Source organism: Pezoporus occidentalis, unplaced genomic scaffold (assembly GCF_034315485.1).
Source record: "Pezoporus occidentalis ecotype Australia unplaced genomic scaffold, CSIRO_AGI_Poc_V1 ctg158, whole genome shotgun sequence".
Lineage (NCBI taxonomy): Eukaryota > Metazoa > Chordata > Aves > Psittaciformes > Psittacidae > Pezoporus > Pezoporus occidentalis.
In genome coordinates, this window is record NW_026913404.1 from 2,820,780 (window position 1) to 2,845,101 (window position 24,322).

General features: G+C 51.3%; 1 protein-coding gene across 5 annotated transcripts in view; it reads left to right on the forward strand.

Moving 5' to 3' along the window:
• LOC134160218 (ankyrin repeat and fibronectin type-III domain-containing protein 1-like) overlaps positions 1 to 24,322 on the forward strand; it is a 182,054-nt gene that overhangs the window by 26,793 nt on the left and 130,939 nt on the right. Inside the window, exon 1 of one of the 5 annotated variants that reach the window (XM_062612017.1) lies at positions 14,335 to 14,391. The exons of the other annotated variants lie outside the window; for them this stretch is intronic. Within the exon in view, the coding sequence (XP_062468001.1) occupies positions 14,341 to 14,391 (51 nt within the window). The 5' untranslated portion in view covers positions 14,335 to 14,340. Of the gene's footprint in view, positions 1 to 14,334; positions 14,392 to 24,322 lie in introns of those variants that run through there. 5 annotated transcript variants of the gene reach the window in all.

A 24,322-nucleotide genomic window follows, 5' to 3' on the forward strand; every position in this document is an offset into this window, starting at 1 on the left:
TTTCATAGAATCATGGAATGGGTTGGGCTGGAAGGATGTTAAAGCTCATCCAGTCCCAACCCCCTGACATGGGCAGGGACACCTTCCACCAGACCAGGTTGCTCCAAGCCCCTGTGTCCAACCTGGCCTTGAACACTGCCAGGGATGGGGCAGCCACAGCTTCTCTGGGCACCCTGTGCCAGCGCCTCAGCACCCTCACAGGGAAGAACTTCTGCCTAAGAGCTCATCTCAGTCTCTCCTCTGTCAGGTTAAAGCCATTCCCCCTTGTCCTATCCCTACAGGCCCATGCCCAAAGCCCCTCTCCAGGTTTCCTGTAGCCCCTTTAGGCACTGGAGCTGCTCTAAGGTCCCCCCTTAAGGAGCCTTCTCTTCTCCAGACTGAACAAGCCCAGCTCTCTCAGCCTGGCTCCAGAGCAGAGCTGCTCCAGCCCTCACAGCATCTCCATGACCTCCTCTGGACTCGCTCCAACAGCTCCACATCCCTCTTGTGCGGTTGCCCCAGAGCTGGATCAGGACTGCAAGGGGGTTCTTCCCAGAGCACAGCAGAGGGGGAGAATCCCCTCCCTTGACCTGCTGCTCATGCTCTGGGGATGCAGCCCAGCACATGTGGAGGGTTCTGAAGCTCACTGAAGCTGGTTCATGGGGAGCTGCTCACTGACCAACACCCCCAAGTCCTTCTCCTCAGGGCTGCCCTGGATCGCGTCTTTGCCCATGAAGAGGTCAGTGGAGTGATGAAGGTGGTACTGCCCCCAGTGGCTGCCTAAAGAGGTAAATACAAAGGTGGATGGAAGATGCTCACAGTGTGTCCCATGCCTGTGCCTGCCCCCACCTTGGCATAATGCTCACTTGGCAACTATTGCTCATTTATAAGTTTTAAAAAAACATATGACCCTGATAAATAACATGACACTTGAGCTGGGGATTCTGTGATTGTTTTTGATTTGAATGCTGCCATTTCACAGGCTGGATCTTAGTGCGAACTATATCTCATTTCCCAGCACCCTTACAAGAGAAGATGCAGGCTGGCTTTGGTCCTAACTCGGGCCTTTCCAATTAACTTATGCAAACTACTGAGAAATACCGTCTAGATTCGAAACACAGTAACGGCAATTAAAGCCTGCTGCAATTTCCCTGCAAACCGAGCGTTTGCTCCCTCTGCCGGCTTTGCGTTGGGAAGGAGCAACCTGTGTCCAGCCTGCGTGGGTATGGGAATGGTGATGGAGCGCAAGGCTGGCTTGGGAGGTGATGGAGAGAAAATCCGTTGAGCTGAAAGAGTGAAAAGCAGAAACTTTCCAGTCTCCAATGAATTTGCATTTTGCTTCTGGGCAAGGAGCATCAAATGCACAGAGAGCCCCGGGGCTGAGGGGGAGGGAAGCAGAGTCCTAAGCCAAGATCCAATTTTATTCTGCTTCTCCCAGGTAGACTTGCTAAAAATGTGCACTGTGTTCTTTGGTATTGGCTTCGTGTGGAAGAAGAAAACAACCACAGTGAGTTATACCAAGTGAGACATTAGCTGTGCTCATCTCTGGGGCCACCAATACAAGAAGGATGTGGAGCTGCTGGAGTGAGTCCAGAGGAGGCCATGGTGATGCTGCGAGGGCTGGAGCAGCTCTGCTCTGGAGCCAGGCTGAGAGAGCTGGGCTGATTTAGCCTAGAGAAGAGAAGGCTCCTTAAGGGAAGACCTTAGAGCAGCTCCAGTGCCTAAAGGGGCTACAAGAAACCTGGAGAGGGGCTTTGGACAAGGGCCTGTAGGGACAGGACAAGGGAGAATGGCTTTAACCTGAGAGAGGGGAGACTGAGATGAGCTCTTAGGCAGAAGTTCTTCCCTGTGAGGGTGCTGAGGCGCTGGCACAGGGTGCCCAGAGAAGCTGTGGCTGCCCCATCCCTGGCAGTGTTCAAGGCCAGGTTGGATGGGGCTTGGAGCAACCTGGTCTGGTGGAAGGTGTCCCTGCCCATGTCAGGGGGTTGTAATTGGGTGAGCTTTAAGGTCCTTCCAACCCAAACCAGTCTGGGATTCCATGATCATTTCATGAGCTAGAGTATTCCTCCTCTGCTGCAGGACTAGTGCCTTGCAACATGAAACTGGGATGAGTTTTCAGCGTGGTGCTGCATCCTGTTTTGGGTCCCAGTGATCAGGGTGGGCTCGGGATGCCCTGGGCTGCAACCAGAGCTGGCCCAGTGCATGAAGAAGTAAACACTTTTGGATGGCTCAGTCTTACTGAGGACATGAAGCCTTGTGCTGGCAGGACCCTGGCCATTTTCTGGTTGAGGTTATGTGGTGTCTCAGCCCAGCATGGCTTCTCTACCTGCCTTCTTTGGCTGGTTGTCCCCTCCCAGCCACTGGGTGTGATGGTGACAGTGGCCAGATGGGCTGCTGAGGCCCATCCTGGCTTCTGCATTGAGCCAGAGAGGATCTGGCTCCTGGCTTTGTTTCTGTTCATCCCAAAATGTACAGCCTGATAGGTTTTGTCTGCCTGATTTCTCGTTCTTCTCACTTCTGGGCTGGGGTGCCTTCTTTGCCACCAAGAGTGGCTTCATGATTGTGTGTCCCTGGATCCCAGCTTGGTTGCTGCTCAGACCAGGCCTACAGCCTCTGCTGACCATAGGACCTATTGGTCCACCTTCAGACTTTTTTGTGTTTCCTGTGGTAGATCTGCTCCTCCTTTTGAGCTTTCCCTGATGCGAGGCAGCAAATCTGGTTGCTGTAGTCTGTCCCTATACAGCTCGGACCTCTCAGTCTTCAGGTCTTTGACTGTTTTTGATCTGAGGAAGGCAAGTGCCCCAGGTTCATGAGTAATACAATCCCCAAAATACATATAATTAGGTATTGGAGAGTGCCAACAAAGAAGGTACTTTGAAAGCCTGAGGTTTAAATGCTTCAGAGCACTTCTCTGCGAGGAAATCCATGCAGTATTGTGCCTGAATAAGCCCTTTTGGACATTGTTGTGGCTTTGTGTAGGCTCTGGCAAGTGGATTCAGCTGCAGAACTAGGAGCAATTTAAAGTAGTGACTGTATGTGGGTGGCACTTGGTGTGCGCTGGATGCCATCAGTGGATGCTACAAGCCCTCAGGAGGTGCAGCTTGCTGGGGATGTGCAGGGTAAGTCACCAGAGTGCTGTGAAGTGCTTTCTGTTAGATCTGTGCAGCTCCAAGAGATGCTTGGTGGTGTCAGGGGTGCGTGCAGTAGCAGCTGTGTGCTGCAAGAGGTCTCTGCAGCACTGCGCTTCAGCATGCTGCTACCCACCGGAGAGCAGCAGCTCCTCGGGCTGCTCTAATTTTGCTTCCCCATCTCTGGAAGAAGGGCTTCGCTTCACCTATCTCTGCCCTCGCTGGAAAGTGTGGAGTTCCCTTCAGGCTCACAGTCTACACACTGCTCCTTGCACCTGGGAGCCTGGGGAAAGCTACCAGAGCTCCCCGAAGCACTAGGGTCACTGTGTCCAAACACAGTGGTGACATCTGCATGTTCATCCTGAAATGAGAGCTGCACAGCTCTGTGCTCTCCCTCCATCTACATCTGGATCCTAGGCTTGGCTCTTCACTCCTGTCTGCTTTCCAGTGTGAGCTGTGATGGTGAGGACAGTGCTGGGACATGGCCCTGGTGCCACCCGGCAGGCACTAAGTGCTGCAGGCACTAAGGTTCCCAGCACCTCTTAGAATCATAGAATCACAGACTGCTTTGGGTTGGAAAGGACCTTAACACATTCAGGTCCAAACCCCTGCCATGGGCAGAGACAATCCCATGTAGGTTTTGCTGCCTGCTTGGCTTTGCTGGACCTCAGCTAAGGAGCAAGTGACTTTGAGGGATGTTGTTGCAGACCAGAAACTATTTTCTGGCATAAAGACTCATTTACCTGCCCCTCCTGTGTCTGCAGCTTTCGTGGGAGCTTGGCAATGGCAGAGCTGATTATCAGTCCCACCTCTTCCCTGTATGAACAGCTTCAATGGCAGTGCATGTAGCAGGACAGTCTTCATGCTGCTTCACCAGACACTGGCACATATCTGGGGTCACCGACTGAAGAGGAACAGGAAGCTGTTAGAGTGAGTCCAGAGGAAGCCACAGAGATGCTGTGAAGGCTGGAGCAGCTCTGCTCTGGAGCCAGGCTGAGAGAGCTGGGCTTGTTCAGCCTGGAGAAGAGAAGGCTCCTTAAGGGGAGACCTTAGAGCAGCTCCCAGTGCCTAAAGGGGCTGCAAGAAACCTGGAGAGGGGCTTTGGGCAAGGGCCTGTAGGGACAGGACAAGGGGGAATGGCTTTAACCTGAGAGAGGGGAGACTGAGATGAGCTCTTAGGCAGAAGTTCTTCCCTGTGAGGGTGCTGAGGCGCTGGCACAGGGTGCCCAGAGAAGCTGTGGCTGCCCCATCCCTGGCAGTGTTCAAGGCCAGGTTGGACGGTGTTGACGCGGGAGTCACGGACAACGCAGAGACGATCAATGTGATCAAGCGATTGCCATTTATTACAAAGCCTTAACTCCTTATATACTATTTCTTACATGCACTTACAGTGATTTGGCATATTATGATTGGATACATGTCTTGAAGACCCTCAGTGACTAACATATAAGTGGTTAAGCACAGGTGTGAGAACTTGACCTCGAAAGCTTGCCAACAGTCCACAGTTCTCATTAACTCAGTGAATTCCAGATTCTTCTTATCTTGCTTAAGCTTCCTCGCGCCTCTCATGGCCTTGCTGTATCTTTCAGGATTATTCAGTTTATGTACCAATTATCCATTCTCCTGTGAGAACACTGCCTCCACAGGACAGGGCTTGGAGCAACCTGGTCTAGTGGAAGGTGTCCCTGCCCGCGGCAGGGGGTTGGAACTGGATGAGCTTTAAGGTCCCTTGCAACCCAAACCAGTCTGGAATTCTATGATATGAGGAGAGGTGATGTCTCTAACTTCATGTTGCCACATGTCTCCTTTCCCCCTCTATGCACATGTACTGGTACCCCCTCTGGCATGTGGGAACATGCTGGGCACCATGCGGTCTCTCTGGGCACAGATCGCAGCTGGTTCAGCTCCTTGGGCTGGAAGGAGCAGACAGTCTGGTGGGGATGTCCCCAGCCTTGTGCAGAGGGAGAGGGCATGGGGATAGCTCTTTGACATCTCCAGAGCCCATGTCCGGCTTTCCCACTCTCTCATGCTAGGTGATATGTGAGGAGCACAGTGAAGCAGAGGTTTGGAGAAGGAGCTGGCAGTGATCTCAAAGAGGATGTCAGAGGCTGAAGATTAAGTGGAGCATTTCCGGTGGGAACCAGACGGTGTCTGGGGTCGGGTGTCACCTCGCTGTGACTGCAACAACAGCCTTGCGGCTCTTGGGAAGGATGGAAAAAGAAAGGATCCTGAAACCTAAGAGCTGTTTTGCTATTTACTTTGGTTCTGTTTTTACTCCAAGAATAGAAACAAAGACGATGGATTTGCATCACCAGGAGCAACTTGAGGAGCGAGGAGGAAGCAGTGGGGCCTCATTAGGAGTAGGAATGTGCTGGCAAAGGGAGGGCCTGGTGACAGGGAGATGGTTTGACCTGGGGGGTCCTATTTGCATGTTGCTCATCTCTCATCTCTCTCCTTGTGTTTTATGTTTTTGCTTAGTTTGTGAGCTTCAGAAAGACAAACCTTATCTCTGCAAGGGAGTACTTGCCGAGGCAGAAATAGCCCCGGATCAATGGAGAGGAAGGTGCCTTTGGAGGCTGCTCCGCTTGCATAGTGGTGCCTTGATCTCCTGGAAGGAAAAGGAGATTTATCTCTTTTGGCGCTGACTATTTAGAGGTCTCTGCCTGTCACATGCGAAGAGCTGTTTTTCTTCCCTCCTGCTGCTGCAGTCACATCTCCGGTCTGAGCCTGGTCACACCAGAGGACTAAGAATAGCTGCAGAGGGGTGGTGATGGGTGGCTGTGTGGCTGCAGCTGTGGGACCTTCAGCCTTGCTGACCCTTGCCCTGGAGGAGGAGGGATGGGGATAGGCTGGGCTGAAGGGAGCCGGGATGGATGCTTTGGTTGTGGAGTTCTTGACACCTTGTTCCATGGCAAGGGGTGCACTTGGTGCCAGTTGCTGAATCTCATCTTGCTGAAGCCTCCAAGAAGCCCAGGAGAAGGTGAATTGGGACCCAGGAATGACTGGCAGTGGAGAAAGGCAGAGCAATGCTTTTGTGGGGGTGAGAATTTCCCTCTGATTTCTTTGGCTGTTACAGAGAGGGATTTCCAAGGTAGAATAACTTTTCTGAGATGCCCACTTACCAGCGTGACAACATTCAGCTTCTAGATCTTCCCATTTCCTGCCAGCAGAAATGCCCTGTCTCCTAAAGAGGTTAAGCACCTCAGGATTCCTTGAGTAAGACAGTAGAAAAGCTGCTGTCCTGGAAAGCACACTATTTTCTTGTGGGGTGGTGGGGTCTTGACACTTCTGCTTCAGTCCTGAGCCCCTGTAATCTCCTGGGAAGAAGAGGGAGGAAACTGATTGCAGCAGGAGACCAGGTATGGAGTTTCACATAGGCAAGCTCCGTAGGAAGGAATATTGATAGGGGCATGCTGGGTCTGGGTCCTTGTTCAACTCCTACATTCAACTACAGCACTAACTGCATTGCATGGAGAGGAGGAGGCATACATGTAGTCTTTGGTATGCCATGGTGGAGGTGAGCATGTGCTTTGGTTCATGGTGCTTCCCCTCTGGTGGGGACCTTTCCCTTTCAGTAGTTGGCTTCTGTGTTTTTATGGGTTCCTCTTTCAGGCTTGAAAGACAATAGCAAATCCAGCTCATAGCTCAGCTGGTTCATCCAGACTTTTGTTCAAATGACCATTCACTGGTCCTTGTGACTGTTTAACATTCCTCTGGTGAGCATCTGTGGCTTTGGCTCTGGGACAATAGGTCTTGCTGCTTGGCTGGTAGGACAAGAGCACTGGCTGCCCCAAAAGTAGGGAAAGCACTGCAGACTTTGCTTGTCATGAAAAGGCACCAACTCCTTGCCCTGGGCCTATGCCTCGTGCTCCACATGGCTTCCCTGGGAGACTTTCTGTTGCTGACCTCAGTTTCTCCTGTGGGCAGGATTCCAGGTGGGAAACAGGAGATGTGCTGGAGACCTACCTTCCAAGGTACTTACCTACCATCCTTCCATCTTCTTCCTGAGAGATGGCATTGCCACCACAGAGCTGTTTTCCATGATTATGCAGTGCCTGGAAAATCAGCAAGCTGCTTTGTCATCCGAGAAGCCCAAGTGGAGAAATTGCAGCTCTTCAGCTCAAGTATTGCTGCTGAGTGACTTAAATAACTAGAGCATCTTCACATGTTGCCTGCTTTGAGTCTACCTTGTGCCTGTTTGATAGGATGAGCTGAAGCTGATAGGAGCTTTTTTAGTTGGGCCTGTTTTCCTGGGCTTATACATCGATTTAACACCTGCAGGGTAAACTATCTTTAGTTCCTGATCAAAGTGCTTTTCTTTCCTTATACATGGCCATAGGCATCCATAGGTGATACAGCAGAGCTTAACAGCCAGTGGTGCCTCTGCAGAGACGTCTGTCCAGTTGCACATGTGTCCTGCTTTAGCGTACCCTATTCCTCCTTCTGTGTGGTGACTGGGAATGCTGAGCTTGAGCCATCTGTCTATTTGGGCTAGATTTTCATGGGAATCCCTTGAAACTGTGAAGTGGTGAAATAGATCCACCCCAGCACATATGCCCGTGGGGTATTGACAGCCCCATTTGGTTTTGGTGCTTGCTTTCAGTTTCACAAGGCGAGCCTGCTCTTTTCAGGCCAAATCACATGAGATGGTCATGGGCACTGCTTCAGCTGGAGCTGGTCTCTGTCCCATGGTCGGGGTGGCAGCATCTGGTGTGCACAGAGCCCCGCTGGAGCTTTTCTTTCCCAATTGCAGTTGGGTTTGCTCATGCTCCTTGTTTGCTGTGTGTGCACCATCCCGGAGGTTGTATGCCTAAGGAGGACTGAAGAGCAGCAGCTGTCCTTGGGGGAACATTGAAAAGCTGCAAAAAAAAAAAAAAAGGGAGCTCTGAGTGTGCTCTGATGGAAGAATTCATGACCATGCTAGAAAAAGGCTGATTTTTCTTCAAGAAGGAAATAAATGAGTAAACTGCTGTCACAGAGCAGTGGGCTGACCATAGTAAAGGGGCCTGGGAGCTTCCTAGTGCAGAAGGAAGCTCAGGAGATGGTGGGATCCAGTTCTGCTCATCCTACAGGACACCCAGCCTGTGGAGCCATAAGCTCTCTTCCATGAGAGGGTGCTGAGGCACTGGCACAGGTTGCCCAAGGAAGCTGTGGCTGCCCCATCCCTGGCAGTGTTCAAGGCCAGGCTGGACGGGGCTTGGAGCAACCTGGTCTAGTGGAAGGTGTCCCTGCCCGTGGCAGGGGGTTGGAACTGGATGAGCTTTAAGGTCCCTTCAACAACAAACCATTCTGTGACTCTGATCCTTCCTCTGCAACTGGTGGAGGGATGAAGTAACTCTGTCCGCATCCCACTCTTGGCCATCCTCCCATAGCCTGACCTGGCAGCAGTGGGGGAGCCTGCCAGAGGTTGGGGGCTCTGGTTTAGGTTAAACCACAGGTGGTCAATGGCCTTGGCTGCTGGGAGCTGGTGTGGGGATGGTGCAGCTCAAAGCCTGCTCTGAATATTTTTTGTTATCCTGCATTTGGAGACCTTCTGCAATGAAACCAGTGACAAGGCACCTCTTTTTCTGTTGCCAAGGCAGAAAATATTTAGATCTGCAGCAAAGGCAAATAATCTTGGTCTAGGAATGGCAAGGGTTTTATTTGGCAAGTTCTTTTTGCCTAGGCCAGATCTTTATTTCTCGTTGGTTTTGTTTAGCAGTTCCCATCATACATACACTGAGACCCTGTTAAGGCTTGGCCGTGTTTCCTTTCTCCAGGACCATCCAAAGCCCCCAGGAATGTTGCTCCCCCTTCCTAAAAAGTCATTGTTCCTGGAAAGCAGAGCAGCGCCGCTGGAATGTTAATTGGGAGAAGTGAATAAGCAGCACTACCCTCGGCCTAACCTTCCCCAGCCCCCTCTGAACAAGCAAATTGAATTTGTTTAGGCATTGAAGGTCCTGTCTCTCTCTCCCTAAAGTGTCCATTGTGCAGCTCCGCATTGGGATTTGCTTCCATTTGTTCCTTTTTCTTAAAGAAAGGCAGTTTTTAAGGGGGGCTGAGGAGATGAGCTGGGATGGGGAGGGGAGTGAGTTTGTCACTGTGGCCATTCCCAGAGGGCCTTGTGCTCTCTGCATGGGAGATGATGTGTGTTTTCTCATCTCTCCCTCTTGAGCCCATGGAGGAGCAAGTGTAGGGTCTTACTTCTGCGGAGGAAGAGCCCCAGGTATCCGCAGGGGTTGGGACTGACCTACTAGAGAGCAGTTCAGCTGAGAAGTATCTGGGAGTCTTGGTGGATGATAAGTTTACCATGAGCTGGCAGAGTGCCCTTGAACCAGGAGGAACAAGAATGTCCTGGGGTTCACTGGGAGGACTGTGGCAGCAGGTCAAGGGAGGTGATTCCTCCCCCTCTACTCAACCCTGATGAGGCCACATCTGCGGTCCTCTGTCCAGTGCTGGGCTCCTCAGTACGAGAAAGACAAGGAGCTACTGGAGAGGGTCCAGCGGAAGCCACAAGGATGATCAGGGGTCTCGAGAGGGGTCTCTCTTACAAGTAGAGAATGGGGGAGCTGGGCATGGTTAGACTAGAGAAGACTGAGAAAGGATCTCATCAATGCAGATCAGTATCCTAAAGGCAGGTGCCAGGAGGATGGTGCCAGACACTTTTCAGTGGTGCCCAGCGACAGGATGAGGTGCAATGGCCATAAATTAAAACACAAGTTTCACCTCAACATGGGGAAGAACTTTCCATTGAGGGTGGCAGAGCACTGGAACAGGCTGCCGAGGGGGTTCTGAGTTCTCTGGAGACATCCATACCTCTCTGGACATGTTCCTGTGTAACCTGCTCCTGGTTGGCCCACCTTGGATGATCTCCATAGGTCCCTTCCAACCCTAATGATTCTGTGAGCTGGGGAACATGGAGTCCAGCCCATGTCTGTAGTGGGGATTAAACCTCTCAGCATGTCCTGGCAGGTGTTCAGGGTGCTGCTCCCTGCCCTGAGCCGCAGGTCCCCATCCCTGCTCGACTCAGCCCAGTGGCACTGTTGGAGGGCACGGCTGTGCTGGGGCTGTGTCCAAGCTGTGCTGGCAGGAAGATTCTGCTGGCGAGGGTGAGGCTACAAGGCCATCTGGGAAAAGCTGCTAAAGCTGCTGCAGTTGGCACAGGGGGATTGTGGTTTTGCATCTGTGTTTCCCAGTGGCAAGCACAGCATTGACTGCTGCTGCTCTGACACCCTGTCCCAGCCCTAGGCTGTGGTTTTATGGCGAGATTATGGTTCCCACAGATGTGTGCAGCTGGCTGGGGAGCTGTATGCTGGGCTGGGAGCAGCAGTGTTCCTTGGAGCTCAGCATTGATGGACTTAGCTTCGCTGCAGGCTGGAAAGGGAGGTTTGGCCATGTTTGTTTTCCTGGTCACTGGACTTTGGGTTTACCAGTTGAGCCATCAGATGGGTTTTGCTGGTGGCTGTAGGGATGCGGGTGTCCTGGGATCTCCATCCTGTGCTGGCAATGCCATGACTGGGTAGGGTTAGGCTGGGTGGATGGGGCTTGGAGTAACCTGGTCTAGTGAAAGGTGTTCCTGCCTAAGGCAGGGGATTGGAAGTGAATGAGCTTTAATCATAAGAATCACAGACTGGTTTGGGTTGGAAGTATCCTGAAATACCAGTGGTCCTGGTGTTCCTGTAAGATGCTTCTGCCAAGAGGATCAGGAAAAGTGGTCTTACAAATGGGCTTCTGGAGGCCTCAGAGCTGGTGGAGGAGAAAGGTTGTGCCTGTTTGCTTCCTTGCAGAATTGGGAACTGGACTTTTTTCTTACATACACTGATTCTTACTGTCAGCAGTCTGCATTTAGTGGTGTTTTCCCATCTAAGAATTGACCTAGTGTTTGGACGACCCTTGGCTCTTGTGGTGTCGGGGCAGGCTGGACCCAGGCAGTGAGTGCTGGGGAGAGGGTAAACACCAGGTATCATCTTGTTCCTCTGATGAGTCTCAGTAATCTCAAAGCTCAGATATTTCTGAAGTCCCTTCTCCTCCTGGCATGTTTTATGAGGGAGCCTGCAGAAAGGAAGGAGGATGGTGCAGAAAGCTTGCAGGCTTTCTGCAGCATCTCAACCCCCCAAACCATGTCTGATCTTCCGTGTACAAGCCTGTTTGGGGCTGTGGGGCTTGAAGAGCTGGCAGGGTCCCCTCACTACTGTGCCGGCTCCGTCTCTGCAAGGAGCTCTCACATCAGCTGTGCCTTGGTGCAGAGGTGGGAGCAAGATGTGTGCCTGACACTGCTCTGATGGTGCCACCAGTTACAGGGATCAGTGAGGTGGCTTCTGTGTTCCACCAAGGTCCCTGCACAAAAGGTGAGAAATCCTGTGCCAGGCTAAGGCACAGAGCTCTGGCCTGGTGAGTCCAGGGTTTTGCACTCACCAGGTGCACTGGGAAACATGGACTGCTCTGCAGTGGGTAGGCAAATGGGATGCAATTCTCCCTCTGTAGGAGAACAGTTTTGGCTTTGAAGCTTGATGTGGTGCAGTGTCAACAAGGTGAAGGTGTTGCTACGGGTGACTCTGGGAGCTGGGGCTTGGGCAGAAATAGGTTTCCCAGGTTGCCGGGGTCTTATGGCCCACCAGTGGCCCTGCATGCAGCCTGGCACCCAGAGCACAGCCTGCCTCCACCCCAGGGAATCTCTGGGAAGCTCAAAAGCCACTTTTTCCCCATCTGGTTTGATTTGCTTCCCCCCCCCCCCCCCCCCAAAGCTTGCACGTTAGAACACATCAGCTCCATCCCCCATCACTTCTAGGGAAACAGTAGTGTAGATCAATAAGTCTGCAGAGAGGCTGAAGAAGGTAATTCTGCAGAGATGGCATTGGGATGAACACTGAGGACTTGGTCCTTGGCTATTGCAGGCTGGTCAGCTCTCTGCCTCAGTGCTGGATCTCAGGTCCTTGGAAAGCAAATTCCTTGGATGTTGGCTGCTGAGTTTAGTGCGAGGAGCATTGCAGGAGTTTCTGGCAGCAGGAGAGAGGTGGTTTGTGTGTGAGCTGCTCAGCCCTGTCTTGCACTTGGTCCTTGCCCTTTTCATATGAGAAATGAAAGAATCTGTCCTGCAGAGCACCCTCTGGCCAGCTCTGGGCAGCTCCTCTCCCAGCTCTCTTCCAATCAGCTCAGGTATCAATTTCTTCCTGCCGTGTGTTCAGTTGCACAGTACCTTCGTAGCATCATAATGTGTGGAAAACACATGCAAGGCAGCAGAAGGCAGGTGTGGGAAGCCTCTTTGGCAGCAGCAGCCTCTGCAGGACCTGCCTTTAGTAGGTTTGGTGTTTGAGATAAAGTGTTGTGGCATGAGTGCACACGAGGGAGCTGGCACTGCGTCCCTGCTGAGAGCCTCTGTGTGCCCCTGTGACACCCTGCTATGCCATGGCCAAGGCTCAGGCAGCAGTGAGCAACCTCCCAGTGCTTGGTGTATCCATTTTGCATAGACTAAATGCTGTGGTTTTCCTTCCTGGCTCCCTCTCCCTTTCCCTTTTCCTCTCCCTTTCCCTCTCTCTTTTTTCCTCTCCCTCTCCCCTCCTCTTTGCTGTCCTGCCTGCAGCTGCTTATTCCCACTTGGAGTTGGGGAGGCTTTGCCAAAGGAAGGAGAGGTGCAGGCTGGTGTTTCCATGTCTGGGAGCAGATGAGGCACCCCTGGGCTTCCTGGATGTGAGGTGGCAAGAGGAGGTGGCAAGTCCTGGCTTCACCCATCCCTTCCTTCCATTTGGTACAGAGGAGGGAGAGCAGCAGCCAAACCAGACTGAATTCTTCATCTCCACATCTTGTGTTTGGAGTCTTTGTTGTTCATGTGTTGCTGATTTTTATATTCATGATTAAACCTGCAGCTGTCCAATGCCTGGAGGATTTGCAATGAATTAGAATGACAAGAGATGTGATCTTTACAAATAAAGTAATAATTTTTCCCTGCACTTTGCTTTTATTGTCTTTCAAAGGTTCTCTGTGTGACGCAGATTTGCTGTACTTTCATGCTGGGACTTGTGGGGAGATGTCTGGGTCCTGCAGTTCTCTGTTGCTGTGGGTGTGACAGTGTGGGAGGAAGGGGCAGCGTTCAGTGCTCTGATAGTTCTTAAGTGTCAAACTCTGTCATTTAAATTGAGACTTTTATGCTAGAGGGGACGATGGGCGTGAAAATCGATGCTGTGGGGTTCTGCTCCTGCACAGCATCCCTGTTGCTGTGCTTGTTGATCAACCCCCGCCTCCTGCTCCCGCTTCCCTCCCACTGGAGTTTAATCCTCTGCTGATGGCATCCCTGTGTTGCCATGGGAATCGCCATCCAGCCCTTTCCCTCTGCCTGGTGGAGAGCTGGAGACAGATCTGCTGGTGGTAGTGATCTGGCTGGGAGGTGGCACTGTTCCTGCTGTGCCAGTGACCCACACCGTGGTGGCTGGAGGTCAGCATGTATCCCATGGCACAGGGCCTGGGACACATCAGCAGTCTGCATGTGCAGCATGTTGTGGTGGCTTTGAGTCTTTATTGCATGCACGAAGTTTATCAGTCATAGGCAGTGGTGGCCTGTGCTGTGGTTGGAGTGTGGGTGCTCAGTCACCTGGAGGTCTCTCTGTGGCTGCTGGGGCCTGGCTTCCATGACAAAATGGTCCCACCAGCTTGTGTTCTGGGAGTTGTAGCCTGCATCCATGGTACTGTTGCCTTAGCATGAGGTTCTTCTGGTAGATTATCCCACAACTCATTGTAAAGCTTCCTAAGTTACTACAACTTCTGCTTCTTGCCTTCCTGGAGTCTGAGAAACCAGTGTGGGATACTTGCCCATCAAACTCCCCAGAGGTGCCTGGGACCTCTCCCCTGGCTCCTGTACTGTCTCCTAGTCCCTTCCCGAGGATGTTGATGGGAATGGCTGCTCAGCTCTCCTGGCATGGCATGAAGGACATTGGTGACATGGTGGTATAACATAGGATGGTTGTGTGGGAACCATATCCCCAAGGTTGTGGGACCTTATCTAGCTGAGGAAGTGGAGGAGCGGGTCAGGGCTCACACTTAACAGAGGAAATGAGCAAAGCTGTAAGTAAGTGTTTAAACTAGGCATTGCCTTTGAGCTGAGGTTTAAGTGAGTGATGGCTGTAACCTGGTCCTGAATATAGGCATGTGGCTGAGGCTATGATGAGGACTGTAATGAGCAGCAGCTGTGTGTCCTCAGGAAGGATGGAGGGGTGTCTCTGCAGAGAGGAGGAGGCGCTGTCTTTACCAGCTGCAAACATTAATGTTCATGATGCGGCTGAGGGCAGGCAGGTTGCTATCGGATTCTCAGAAGGTTGGTTGGTTGGTTGGTTGGTTGCTTGCTTGCTTGCTTGCTTGCTGTGATTGCATTGGATGTTTTTTGTAAGCTTCACTGAGGAGCTTTGAACCTTCATATAACTCTATTGTGAGAGGAAAACTTGATGGGTGGTGGTGGGATTTCTGTGGGTACTGCTTTTTAGGCATTGGGGAGCAGGACACTGCTGTTTAGTGTCCTGGGAGATGTTTGGGATGATATGTAGATGGATGGTGGTGGTAGGGAGCGCTTGGGCATGTCTTGCAGGAGGTTGGAGGTCGGAGGTCAAGCCCAGAGCCTGGGTGTCTGGGCAGGGGCAGCTCTCCTGTAAATGATGACAAAAGGGCGATGTTATTGTCACTGGCATGTGACACGTGTGGTTCAGCCGTGTCCTTGGGCACCAGGTGGAAGGATGTTCAGTGAGTCTTGCTAGAGGAGGTGTTCAGTGACACCACAATCACTGCATATTTGAAGGAGATTGAGATGAGCTCTTAGGCAGAAGTTCTTCCCTGTGAGGGTGCTGAGGCGCTGGCACAGGGTGCCCAGAGAAGCTGTGGCTGCCCCATCCCTGGCAGTGTTCAAGGCCAGGTTGGACAGGGCTTGGAGCAACCTGGTCTAGTGGAAGGTGTCCCTGCCCGTGGCAGAGGGTTGGAACTGGCTGAGCTTTAAGGTCTCTTCCAACCCAAACCTGTGATTCTATGAAGGTGGCTGCTCATCCAGCTCTGGGTAGAAGCTGAGGGTGCCCCACCACCAGCCAGCTGTGCATCAGGCAGCATTTTCTATTAAATGCAGTATCTGGGTAGAGTGATTGAAGGCTTAAACCAGCACTGGTAAGTGTTAAATGTCTTCTGATATTTGGGATGTCTCAATAAAATGTTCCTGGCTCTAACCATGGCATCAGGCTGTTGGGTGGGATGTTCATGATGCCATATGATGCTGCTGGGCTTGGCTTTGCCTGTTGGCTTCCTGAGGCTGGCTCTGATCACCTGGGCCTGTGTGTGGCAGGATGGGCTGCTCCTGTGATTTGTTTCCTATAGGAAAACTGCTTCCATTTGCCTGACCTGATTATAAAGGAAAACTGGACTGGGCTGTACAGAAAAGCTGGAAGTCATGTAGCAGGTAGAACAACCCGGGAAGTGGATTTATTTCTGGGTCATGTAATTGAAAAGCCAAAAAAAAAATCGTAAAAAGGCCATACAATATCAACATTTCCCAATAAAACACTGATGATAAAATAGCTGCTGTGATTCCAGAAGAAAAATATTCTTTGAATTAAATGCAGGGCATGCATTTTGGCAAAAGCCAGCTGAATAAATATCTAAGATATATTCCCTCCCCCCCACCCCTCCCAGTAGCATATTTGAAAGGAAAGGAGAAAAAACCTTATTTGATAGTATGCCTGTTCTGGGTGGTTTGCTGTGCCTGGGGTGTTGTGTGTGTGTTGGGAAGAGGTGGTTGGAGGGACGATGTGTTGGTGTGGGCTGGGCAGTGCTGAGGCTCTTCATGCCCCTTTTTTTTGAGGAGCACATGCCTTGTCATTAGAGGCCGGCTTGATTAGCTGTAACCAGAGCACAGTTTGCTTAATTGCCAACCCAGATGAGATAAGATAGTTTAATAAGAACTTTTGGGGATAACAAACTATTCAGGAAAATTTATGACATGTCTAACTGTGATCAGTGAACCTTTAAAATTTTTTTGGGCAAACTCTATTGTTTGCCATGGACAAGTCCTGTATGGAGCTGGAATAGTTGGGCTCATTGTGCTGTTGGCTTAAAATATTTTGATTGAAGCCATTTATTTGCCAGCTGATGCCTCTTCCCAGAGGCTTTCCATAAATGAGTCTGGCAGCAAGTGCACCCTGTGTGCAGGGAGAGGGCTGGGGGTCAGTTGCCTCCTAATTGTCAGCCAAATAAGAAAGACAAGGAGCTGAGGGAGCTCAGCTGCAGGAACCCCTTGCAGAGCACCTTGTGCAGTACAAGGCTGGGGTGTCTTCTGGTGTTTCTGAGCTTAAAATTGTGATAAACTGAATCGCGTGCCAGCAGCTGAAAAACAACATAAATAAAGTCCTGTCTGTCCTGGGGAAGAAAGGAAAGGGGTGGAAAATGTGGAGGTTGTTAGAGGGAATGTGAGCACCATTATGGGTAAGACCCTGAAGTGAGCATCTCCTTCTGTGTCCAGGGAACGCAGGTAGAACAAATTAAGGTTGGATTCTCCATGTGGGGACCTGGACCTGTGCTGCACAGTTTGGAAGAGATCTGAGAGTGAAAGGTGGGAAACAGCTGACCTTAACAAAGGTGAGGTGGCTGATGTGTGTGTCTGTGGGAGAAATCACAAGTCCCCAGTTGGGACTTTAAATGTCACCTAGATAGTAAGACTGTGTGTAGGCTTTGTCTACTAAACAGTCACAGAAATGTGGAGTTAAAGCAGGCTGCTCTGGGGGCTTAGGCAGCCTGAGGGTAGAAGAAGGTGCTTTACAGTTAACTTGACCACAGAAAATGCCAAACCCTCATGTTCATAAACAGCATCTCTGCTTTACTAACTCTAAGCTCTTGCCTTCTTCATCTGTGTTTCCTATCCCAATGATCATTAAGCGTAATTAATTACATTGAATTTGCCCACAGCCAGAGGGTTTTATGGGGAGCTGTGTTCCTTCCCATCTCTTGCTGTCAGGCTGTGTGGAACAAGACAGAACTGAAGAGGGGGAAGGCCAGCATGGGAGCTCTGCTGTTTGCCTTCTTGTTGAGCTCAGTTTTGGAGGAGCTGCCCAGATGCAGAGTGGGCGCATAAGTCTTGTGTGGACTCTTGCTGCTTCCACAGGGCACAGCTCACTGTCTGGTAGCAACAGCCTGTTTAATGCCAGCTTCCCACTGGCCCTCGCTTGGAGTTCTCTCCTCTCTTGACACTGTTCTGCTGTTTGCTTGAGGATGATCTGCAGCTCTGCAAAATTCATAGAATCCCAGACTGGTCTGGGTTGGAAGGGACCTTAAAGCTCACCCAGTCCCAGCCCTCTGCCACAGGCAGGGACACCTTCCACCAGACCAGGTTGCTCCAAGCCCCGTCCAGCCTGGCCTTGAACGCTGCCAGGGATGGGGCAGCCACAGCTTCTCTGGGCACCCTGTGCCAGCGCCTCAGCACCCTCACAGGGAAGAGCTTCTGCCTAAGGTCTCATCTCGTTTTCCCCTCTGTCAGGTGAAAGCCATTCCCCCTTGTCCTGCCCCTACAGGCCCTTGTCCAAAGCCCCTCTCCAGGTTTCTTGTAGCCCTTTTAGGCACTGGGAGCTGCTCTGAGGTCTCCCCTTAAGAAGCCTTCCCTTCTCAAGGCTGAACCAGCCCAGCGCTCTCAGCCTGGCTCCAGAGCAAGAGCTCTTTCCCAGTACCTGCTCTAGGAAGGGCAGGGGGTTTTGCTTTGCAAGGTGAGTAAGAGATCTTTAGTTGTTTTCTCTACCAAGCAAGCGCAAAATCAGTTTACATGGGAAGCCTTCTCTGTAGCTTTGTGAGCATGATCTCCATCAGTCTGAAAACTGTCTGGAGGTGGAAGCAGCACTTGTAGGGATGTGGTTTGGTGGTGCAGAGATGGAGTCATGTCCTCCTCAGCAGGCAGGGCTGGCTCGTGATGATCTGCTCCAGGGGATGGTCCAGCATCCAGCTTGGGCTCTGGCAACAGCCAAAGGAGAGTAGGAGCTGAAGGAGCAGGCTAGAAAAGCAGTAGGGGCAGCAGCAGGCCTGATTCTGACTTCAACTGCTGCTTTGTTTTCTTTTTCTAATGAACTTGCCTTGTGTCAGATTTTTCTCTCTCTGCAACAGGCAAGGTGTGTATGAAATGCCTCGTATCTGGTGGTCTCTGCAGAGGGTTCAGCTTGTGCCTTGTAAGGAAACGTGGTGGTAGTTTGCTTTTCCCATGTTGTCATGTCTTTGAATTATCTGATAAATATTAACACCACAGCCACCCACTAAACAGGCGCTGCCTGCCATGTCTTATCATCCTGTCCTTGGGCTGCTGGAACAACCTTACAACACCCTTAAGTTTAAAACAAACACATGCAAACCAGTCCCTCTGGATATATTAGAGCTGACCAGCAAATGTGCATTTCATTATCTAAACTGTGCTGGTAGACCCAGAAAAGCAAGTGAGCCAAAGGGGAGTAGACCTGAAAAAGGCTTTGGTACTGGACAAAACAGGAAAGCTGTTAAAGCTGTTGTGGTTTTTTTTGTTTGTTTTTTTTTTTTTTTTGTTTTGTTTTTTTTTTGGGGGTGGGGGGGTGGGGGGGTGGTCCATCCCTCCCCTTTCTCTTCTTGATTTCTCCTGCTGTGAATTGCTGGTAAAAGACTTGCATTTCTGAGGGAAACCTGGATGCCAAGCTGGAAAATGCATTGCCCAGCCCAGGCACACAAATGCTAGTGTAGGAGCAAACTGGCAGATGTTTGAAGAACATTGTGGGGTTTATTTTTATGTATTTTCTTTCTTAAAGGTGTTGATACTCGCCTCTGAGTGCCGGGAGTGGGTATCTACTGGGTGTCATCCCCACTGCGGTCCAGAGGCCACATCAAGGTCCTGCGGTGGGAGTGAAGCTTCTGATGGACTGGAATCCTTGGGGAATGCTGGCACAGCCGTTGGGGTGGTTGGCACAGGAGGGCAGGGATCACGGGGCTGTGTGGACGCTGTGTGGCTGGGGACCACGGTGCTTGGAACTGTCTGGATCTGGCTTGTCCACCACTAGGAATCCATTGTTGGCACCTCCATGGCACCATCACACCTGTGATCGGCAAGTACATGGCTTCAAGGTCAGCCCCATCCATGAAGATGTATCTCAGATGAGGTCTGGTAACACCCAGCCCTCCATTTGTACTGCTTGGTACAAATTACAGACGCCAGGGCTCCCCTTTCATCCCTTCTTGGTGGGCTTGGCAGGAAAAGTGCTTGCCTTTTCCAGTGGGATTTTGAAGGCAGCCGTTAGTTTGCAGTGTTGATGAGATTTTCTGGTGCTTGGAAGGATTTTGTCATCCGAGGCCAGGCTGTGCAATATAAGGGTCTGATGTTGGCCCTGATGTGAAGGGGAGGCTGGGGCAGAGCTGATTTCCACGGGCTGCGAAGAGCCACACAGGAAAGTGTGTAAAGAGTTATCTTCTTTTTCATGCTAAATGTTTTGCTGCTGGATGACTGGCTCGTTGTTCATATGGAGCAATGATTTTTATTCAGCAGCATCCACATACCCAGTGCTTACCCTCCAAGAATAACACAGCGAGCTGTCTCATCAGCTCCACCAGACTGGTCTCTGGGAGCAAAACCCAGCTGGTGGCTCCATGCAGGGAGTGTTACTGCATCTAAGAACATGAGTCACCATTAGTTGCTTGGTCAACAACAACTGTGTGCATTTTTTCTTTTGGGGGGCAGTTTCTAAGAGGCATGCCAACTCTACTCCCTGTTTTAGATGGAAAAGAGGTGGGGAACCCATACTTGATTAAATTAAAGAAATTTCCACCATTCCAGGTAGAATTAAAGAATGGTAGTGGCTGCTCTTGTATGCCCTCGTGTTACTCAATGGTCCCACATTTCTCTGCCCTCTGTCTCCTGGGCTCTCTGTTGTTATCACTGCTGTGTCCACCCCAGATACTTCACATTTAAAGATCCCCTCTTACATTTTTATCATCCAGGCTCAAAAGCAGTAATGTAACCTGGGGGTTATTCAGGAAGAAAAAGGGTTTTGGTCCGTTAGCAGCTGCAACATACCCCATCTACTGCAGGCTGGGCAAGGGGCCACTTGCAGCAGCACTGGCAGCCTGAGGTGAGGCTGATGGTTGTTTTTTCGTCTTTTTCTCTTTTGCTGAAGGACAGACTCTCTGAAGGGGCATTGGCAAAGGGATTTGCTGAGCTGAGGAGCCAGGTCCTCCAGACAGGAATGTTCTCGGGTGGGTTTTGTTTGCCATTAAGGAAAACACAAAGAGAGTGGGGATAGGGGAGAACCTTGTGAGGGCTTCAGAAGCAAAGCAAGGCCCCCACTATGGGTGTGCAAGCACGATGGTGGAGGGGTGCAAAGAAGGAAGTCAAGTGTCCCAGTCCTTTCCCATCCCTGTGTCACAAAGTCTCCTGTTGCCAGTGTCCCCAGTGGCAGTTACACTGCCCTGTGCTCTGCATCCTTCCACTTGCTGCCCCTGGGAATTTCTCAGTTGTTTAATCACCTAATGCAGGGGTGGAATGTGGGGTGAAGCCTGACCTGTATTGTTGTTCTGCAGGTTGTGCTTGGCATGCTGACCCACTCACCCTCCCTCGTCCCTTCCCTCTCCTACCTGCTGTGTGGTGCTGGCCGTGGAGAGGACCTCCTGTCCCCATGGCCAGGGTTTTCTGCATGTGTTGGGGCCCCTTATTTTAAGAGAAGGGCATCTAGAGCTTTGTCCTCAGTGATTAATGCTCTTCATAGTGACTATCTAGATTACTTCGTGCATGGTTTTCTGGGAGCAGGGAGAGCAAGGGCTTGTCCCACACTCCCTCTGTGAGCTTGAAGGGCTCTTGCTTCCCTGCTGCTTTGCTGATCAAGGTATTTCCTCTGTTGGGGCACGCTGTGAGCTGGGGGGGCTCACTCTTTACCCCAGCCCTGCACTGCAGTGAAGCCACGCTGCTGGACAGTTAATCTGATGTGGTTGGCAGACTTTACACGTCTATATCGTCATGTTCTGTAATAATGGAATGGTTTGTATCAGAAAGGACCTTAAAGCTCATCCAGTTCCAATCCTCTGCCCTGGGTAGGGACACCTTCCACTAGACCAGGTTGCTCCAAGCCCCATCCAACCTGGCCTTGAACACTGTAGGGCATGAGGCAACCATAGCTTCTCTGGGCAACCTGTGGCAGGGTGCCTGATCCGCTTGAAACCCCCCAACTCTGCCAGCCCCTGTCTGGGACACAGCTACGGGGGCCAGGGAGGGCGCCAGGGATGGATGTCATGGATTCCTGCTTCCCCTTTTTTGCTTAATTTCCCTGTGGTTTTCTTCTGCCGTACTGGGATGCTGCCAGGTTTGGCTGGGTGTGATGCTGGAGTGGGGTCAGGATTGGCTCAGTTTTTGAGTGCCCCCCAGTGAAACCCCATGGGTTTGGGGCTGCTGTTCTGTTCCCTTCTCAGGTGCTGGTGCCTGGTCCAAGAGGGGTTAGTGGTTATGTAGTCCTGGTTGGCAGGAGGTGGTGTGTCTTTGTCCAGGGTAGGACAGCAGTCAAGTCCCAGCTCAGGAGCTCTGGAAAGGCACCAAATGTTAGTCTCTCAAACAATAGTGGGACAGCCCAGCTTTCAGCCCTTTCTTGGTGTGGAGGGATGGAATCACAACATCCTCACGTGGCCTTTGCAGTCAGTGACAGATTAGTGACGCCAACTCAAAAGCGGGTGTTTTGCTTTCACCTCACCTAAGGCGGGGATCCTGGTGCCTTTCTGGTGTTGGGATCTCCCAGAAATTTAGGGATGCAATTGAACTGTTGGCTGGAAATTGAGTAAGGTGAAAAGGGGAGCAGACAGCGGAAAGGTGAGCTGCAATAGCAAAGGTTTAAGGGAAAACAAAGTCTTTTAGGAGAGCTGCAGGGGAGAGCTGTGAATGTGAGCTGATGTTTAAGTGGAAGAGGTCAAGAAAAACTTTCCTCAGGGGCATATTGTCTTGTAAATGCTACCATCTGGCAGTCAGCAGGGGGAGAATTTGAACATGTCCCAGACTCACCATGTGCCTGGTGCCTCTGTTGCTGTTCTCTCAGACCTTGGCACTTTGGGTATGGCCAAGGCTCCTCCAGGTCATGGTGGTGGCAACTGGGAATTTTTTTGGCTTTCCCCTTTGCTCTGGGGGTGAAGGAGATGCTGAGCAGCACCGAGGCAGAATGGCCAATCCCTGTTATGAGGGTAAGCCCAGGTCTCTGGCTTTCTCCACAGAAGATGAATCTTTGGAGAGAGGGACTGGCTAGTTGAAGCTATGACCTTCTCCTGATGTGCAGTTGCATACAGCATGAGGAGGATGGTTCATGGTCTACTCCAGCATCTGCATGATGCCGGGTGGTGTGGGCTTGGGGAAGAAGACCACTTGCTGAGCTAAAGACTTCCTGGTCCAGCATGGCCAACCTGAACACCAAAAGCCATGCATAAAAAAAAACAGTTGTGTGAGTGGGTTGGACTTAATTTGCTCTGTTTTCATTTGTAAGGATTCAGATGGACATGCTGCCACGTGTATGTTGGGCTGCATCCCCTGAGCATGAGCAGCAGGTCGAGGGAGGGGATTCTCCTCTGCTGTGCTCTAGGGAGACCCCCATGTACAGGCTGCCATCATGTCTCTAGTGCCACTTGTCATCATGTGTCTGGTGGGGGATGTTTGCAGCTCCAAACTGCCCCATCCTCTCCTGGGCAGGTTTGGTCCCTGCCCAGCAGAAGGAGCAGCCGCAGCAGACCAGCCCCTCTTCTGTCCCCAAGGACCTCTGACAATTGGAAGCTCCCCACAGAGCCACTTACCCGGCACTGGCAACTCGTGTGTCTATCTGTACGCTGGGGAGCAGTCTTGCCTCTCCATGCACATCCCGAGGCAGATGCTGGCAGCATGTGCTGTGCAGCGCACTCTGAAGCAGGGGAGACCTTCCCTCAGTGGTGCAACTTTTCCTCCTGCCATTCACCCGCTCACTCAAAGAGATTTTGTGGACAAGCCACAATTGCAGTTTGTAACTGTGATTTATCATCAGCTCTGCAGGCCAGAGTTGCTCCATCTAATGCTTTTCCCTGGCTGAGATTTTGCTTTGGGGCAGGGAGCTGATGTGAAGGTAGGGCATGAGCTGTGAAGCCATATGCTTGTAGGGCACTTTGAAGTTATCTTACTCTGGGCAACCCTTTCATTTCAAGACTGCGGGCTCGATGTGAAGAAGTGAAGAGTGGCTTTGACTCCCCTGCTTTTGCTGGGTGAAGCTTTCAGCAACAGCAATGCCCCTTTTTCTTTCTCATTTCTCAAGAGAGAGAGGAAGGAAGGAAGGTTGGGGTGACCACCGGTCCACTCAAGTGGATGTGGAGCAAGAGCAGTTCTCTGGAAGAGCCCACAGACTTGTTTTCTTCTCTGGGTGTGATTTACTACCTGAAAAAAATGATGCAGTGAAGGTAGAAATGCAAAGTTAAACCTATCCATGGTCTGTGGCAAATTCGTTTGACTTTGCTTAGGCTCAGCACCCCTTGAGCAGGGTTGGGGACAGTGAACATGGCATTTCCACCTCCACTGTGCCTGAGTGGGTGCATGACAGCAGCAGTGGCTGCTTACCCCAGCTCAACTGAAGGCATGAGATGAAAAGAGCTCTGACCTGGTGTTGTGAGCCGAGATGAAGGCAGCAATCTTGAGCCTGGTGTTCAGTACCTGCCACCTGAGGCTGTGGTTATCTATTGACCAAAAGAGCTTTCCTTGGAGCTCTGGGAGAGCCAGTGGGGAGGGTCAGCTTGTTCTTTCTAATGTCTCAAACCATGCAGAGGGGATGCAAACCCACATGCTCTTCAGACAGTGGGGAATGTTTTTACCTCTGCCAATGCCATTCCTGGCTGAAAGGACCGGCTTCTGAGCCTGTCTGCTAGGGCCAGCAATGTGGAGGAGCTAAGTGGCTTATGCTGTCCTGAGTCAAATGCAGGGGTCTGGGACCTGATGCTTCCTATTCCGGGAGCTTTCCAAACGCCATTCAGCTTTTGATGGCCATTCTGGGTTCCTTTTGAAGAAGGTCAGTGAATAGAGTGTTCATCCCTGTTAAACTAATACTCAGCATGTGGATTTTGTGCAGCAGCAGTGCTCAGCTTATGTGTAGCAGAAAGTACAAAAGCAGTTTGGTTGTGGTCAAGGAGATGAGAAAGCTCCCTGGTATCAGCATGGTCTGCATGAGAGGTCTCTCTCTACGGGATTGGTCTTGGGGCCCCTGTGCTTCCTGAGATCTGGCAGCCCTTTCTCCTACTGA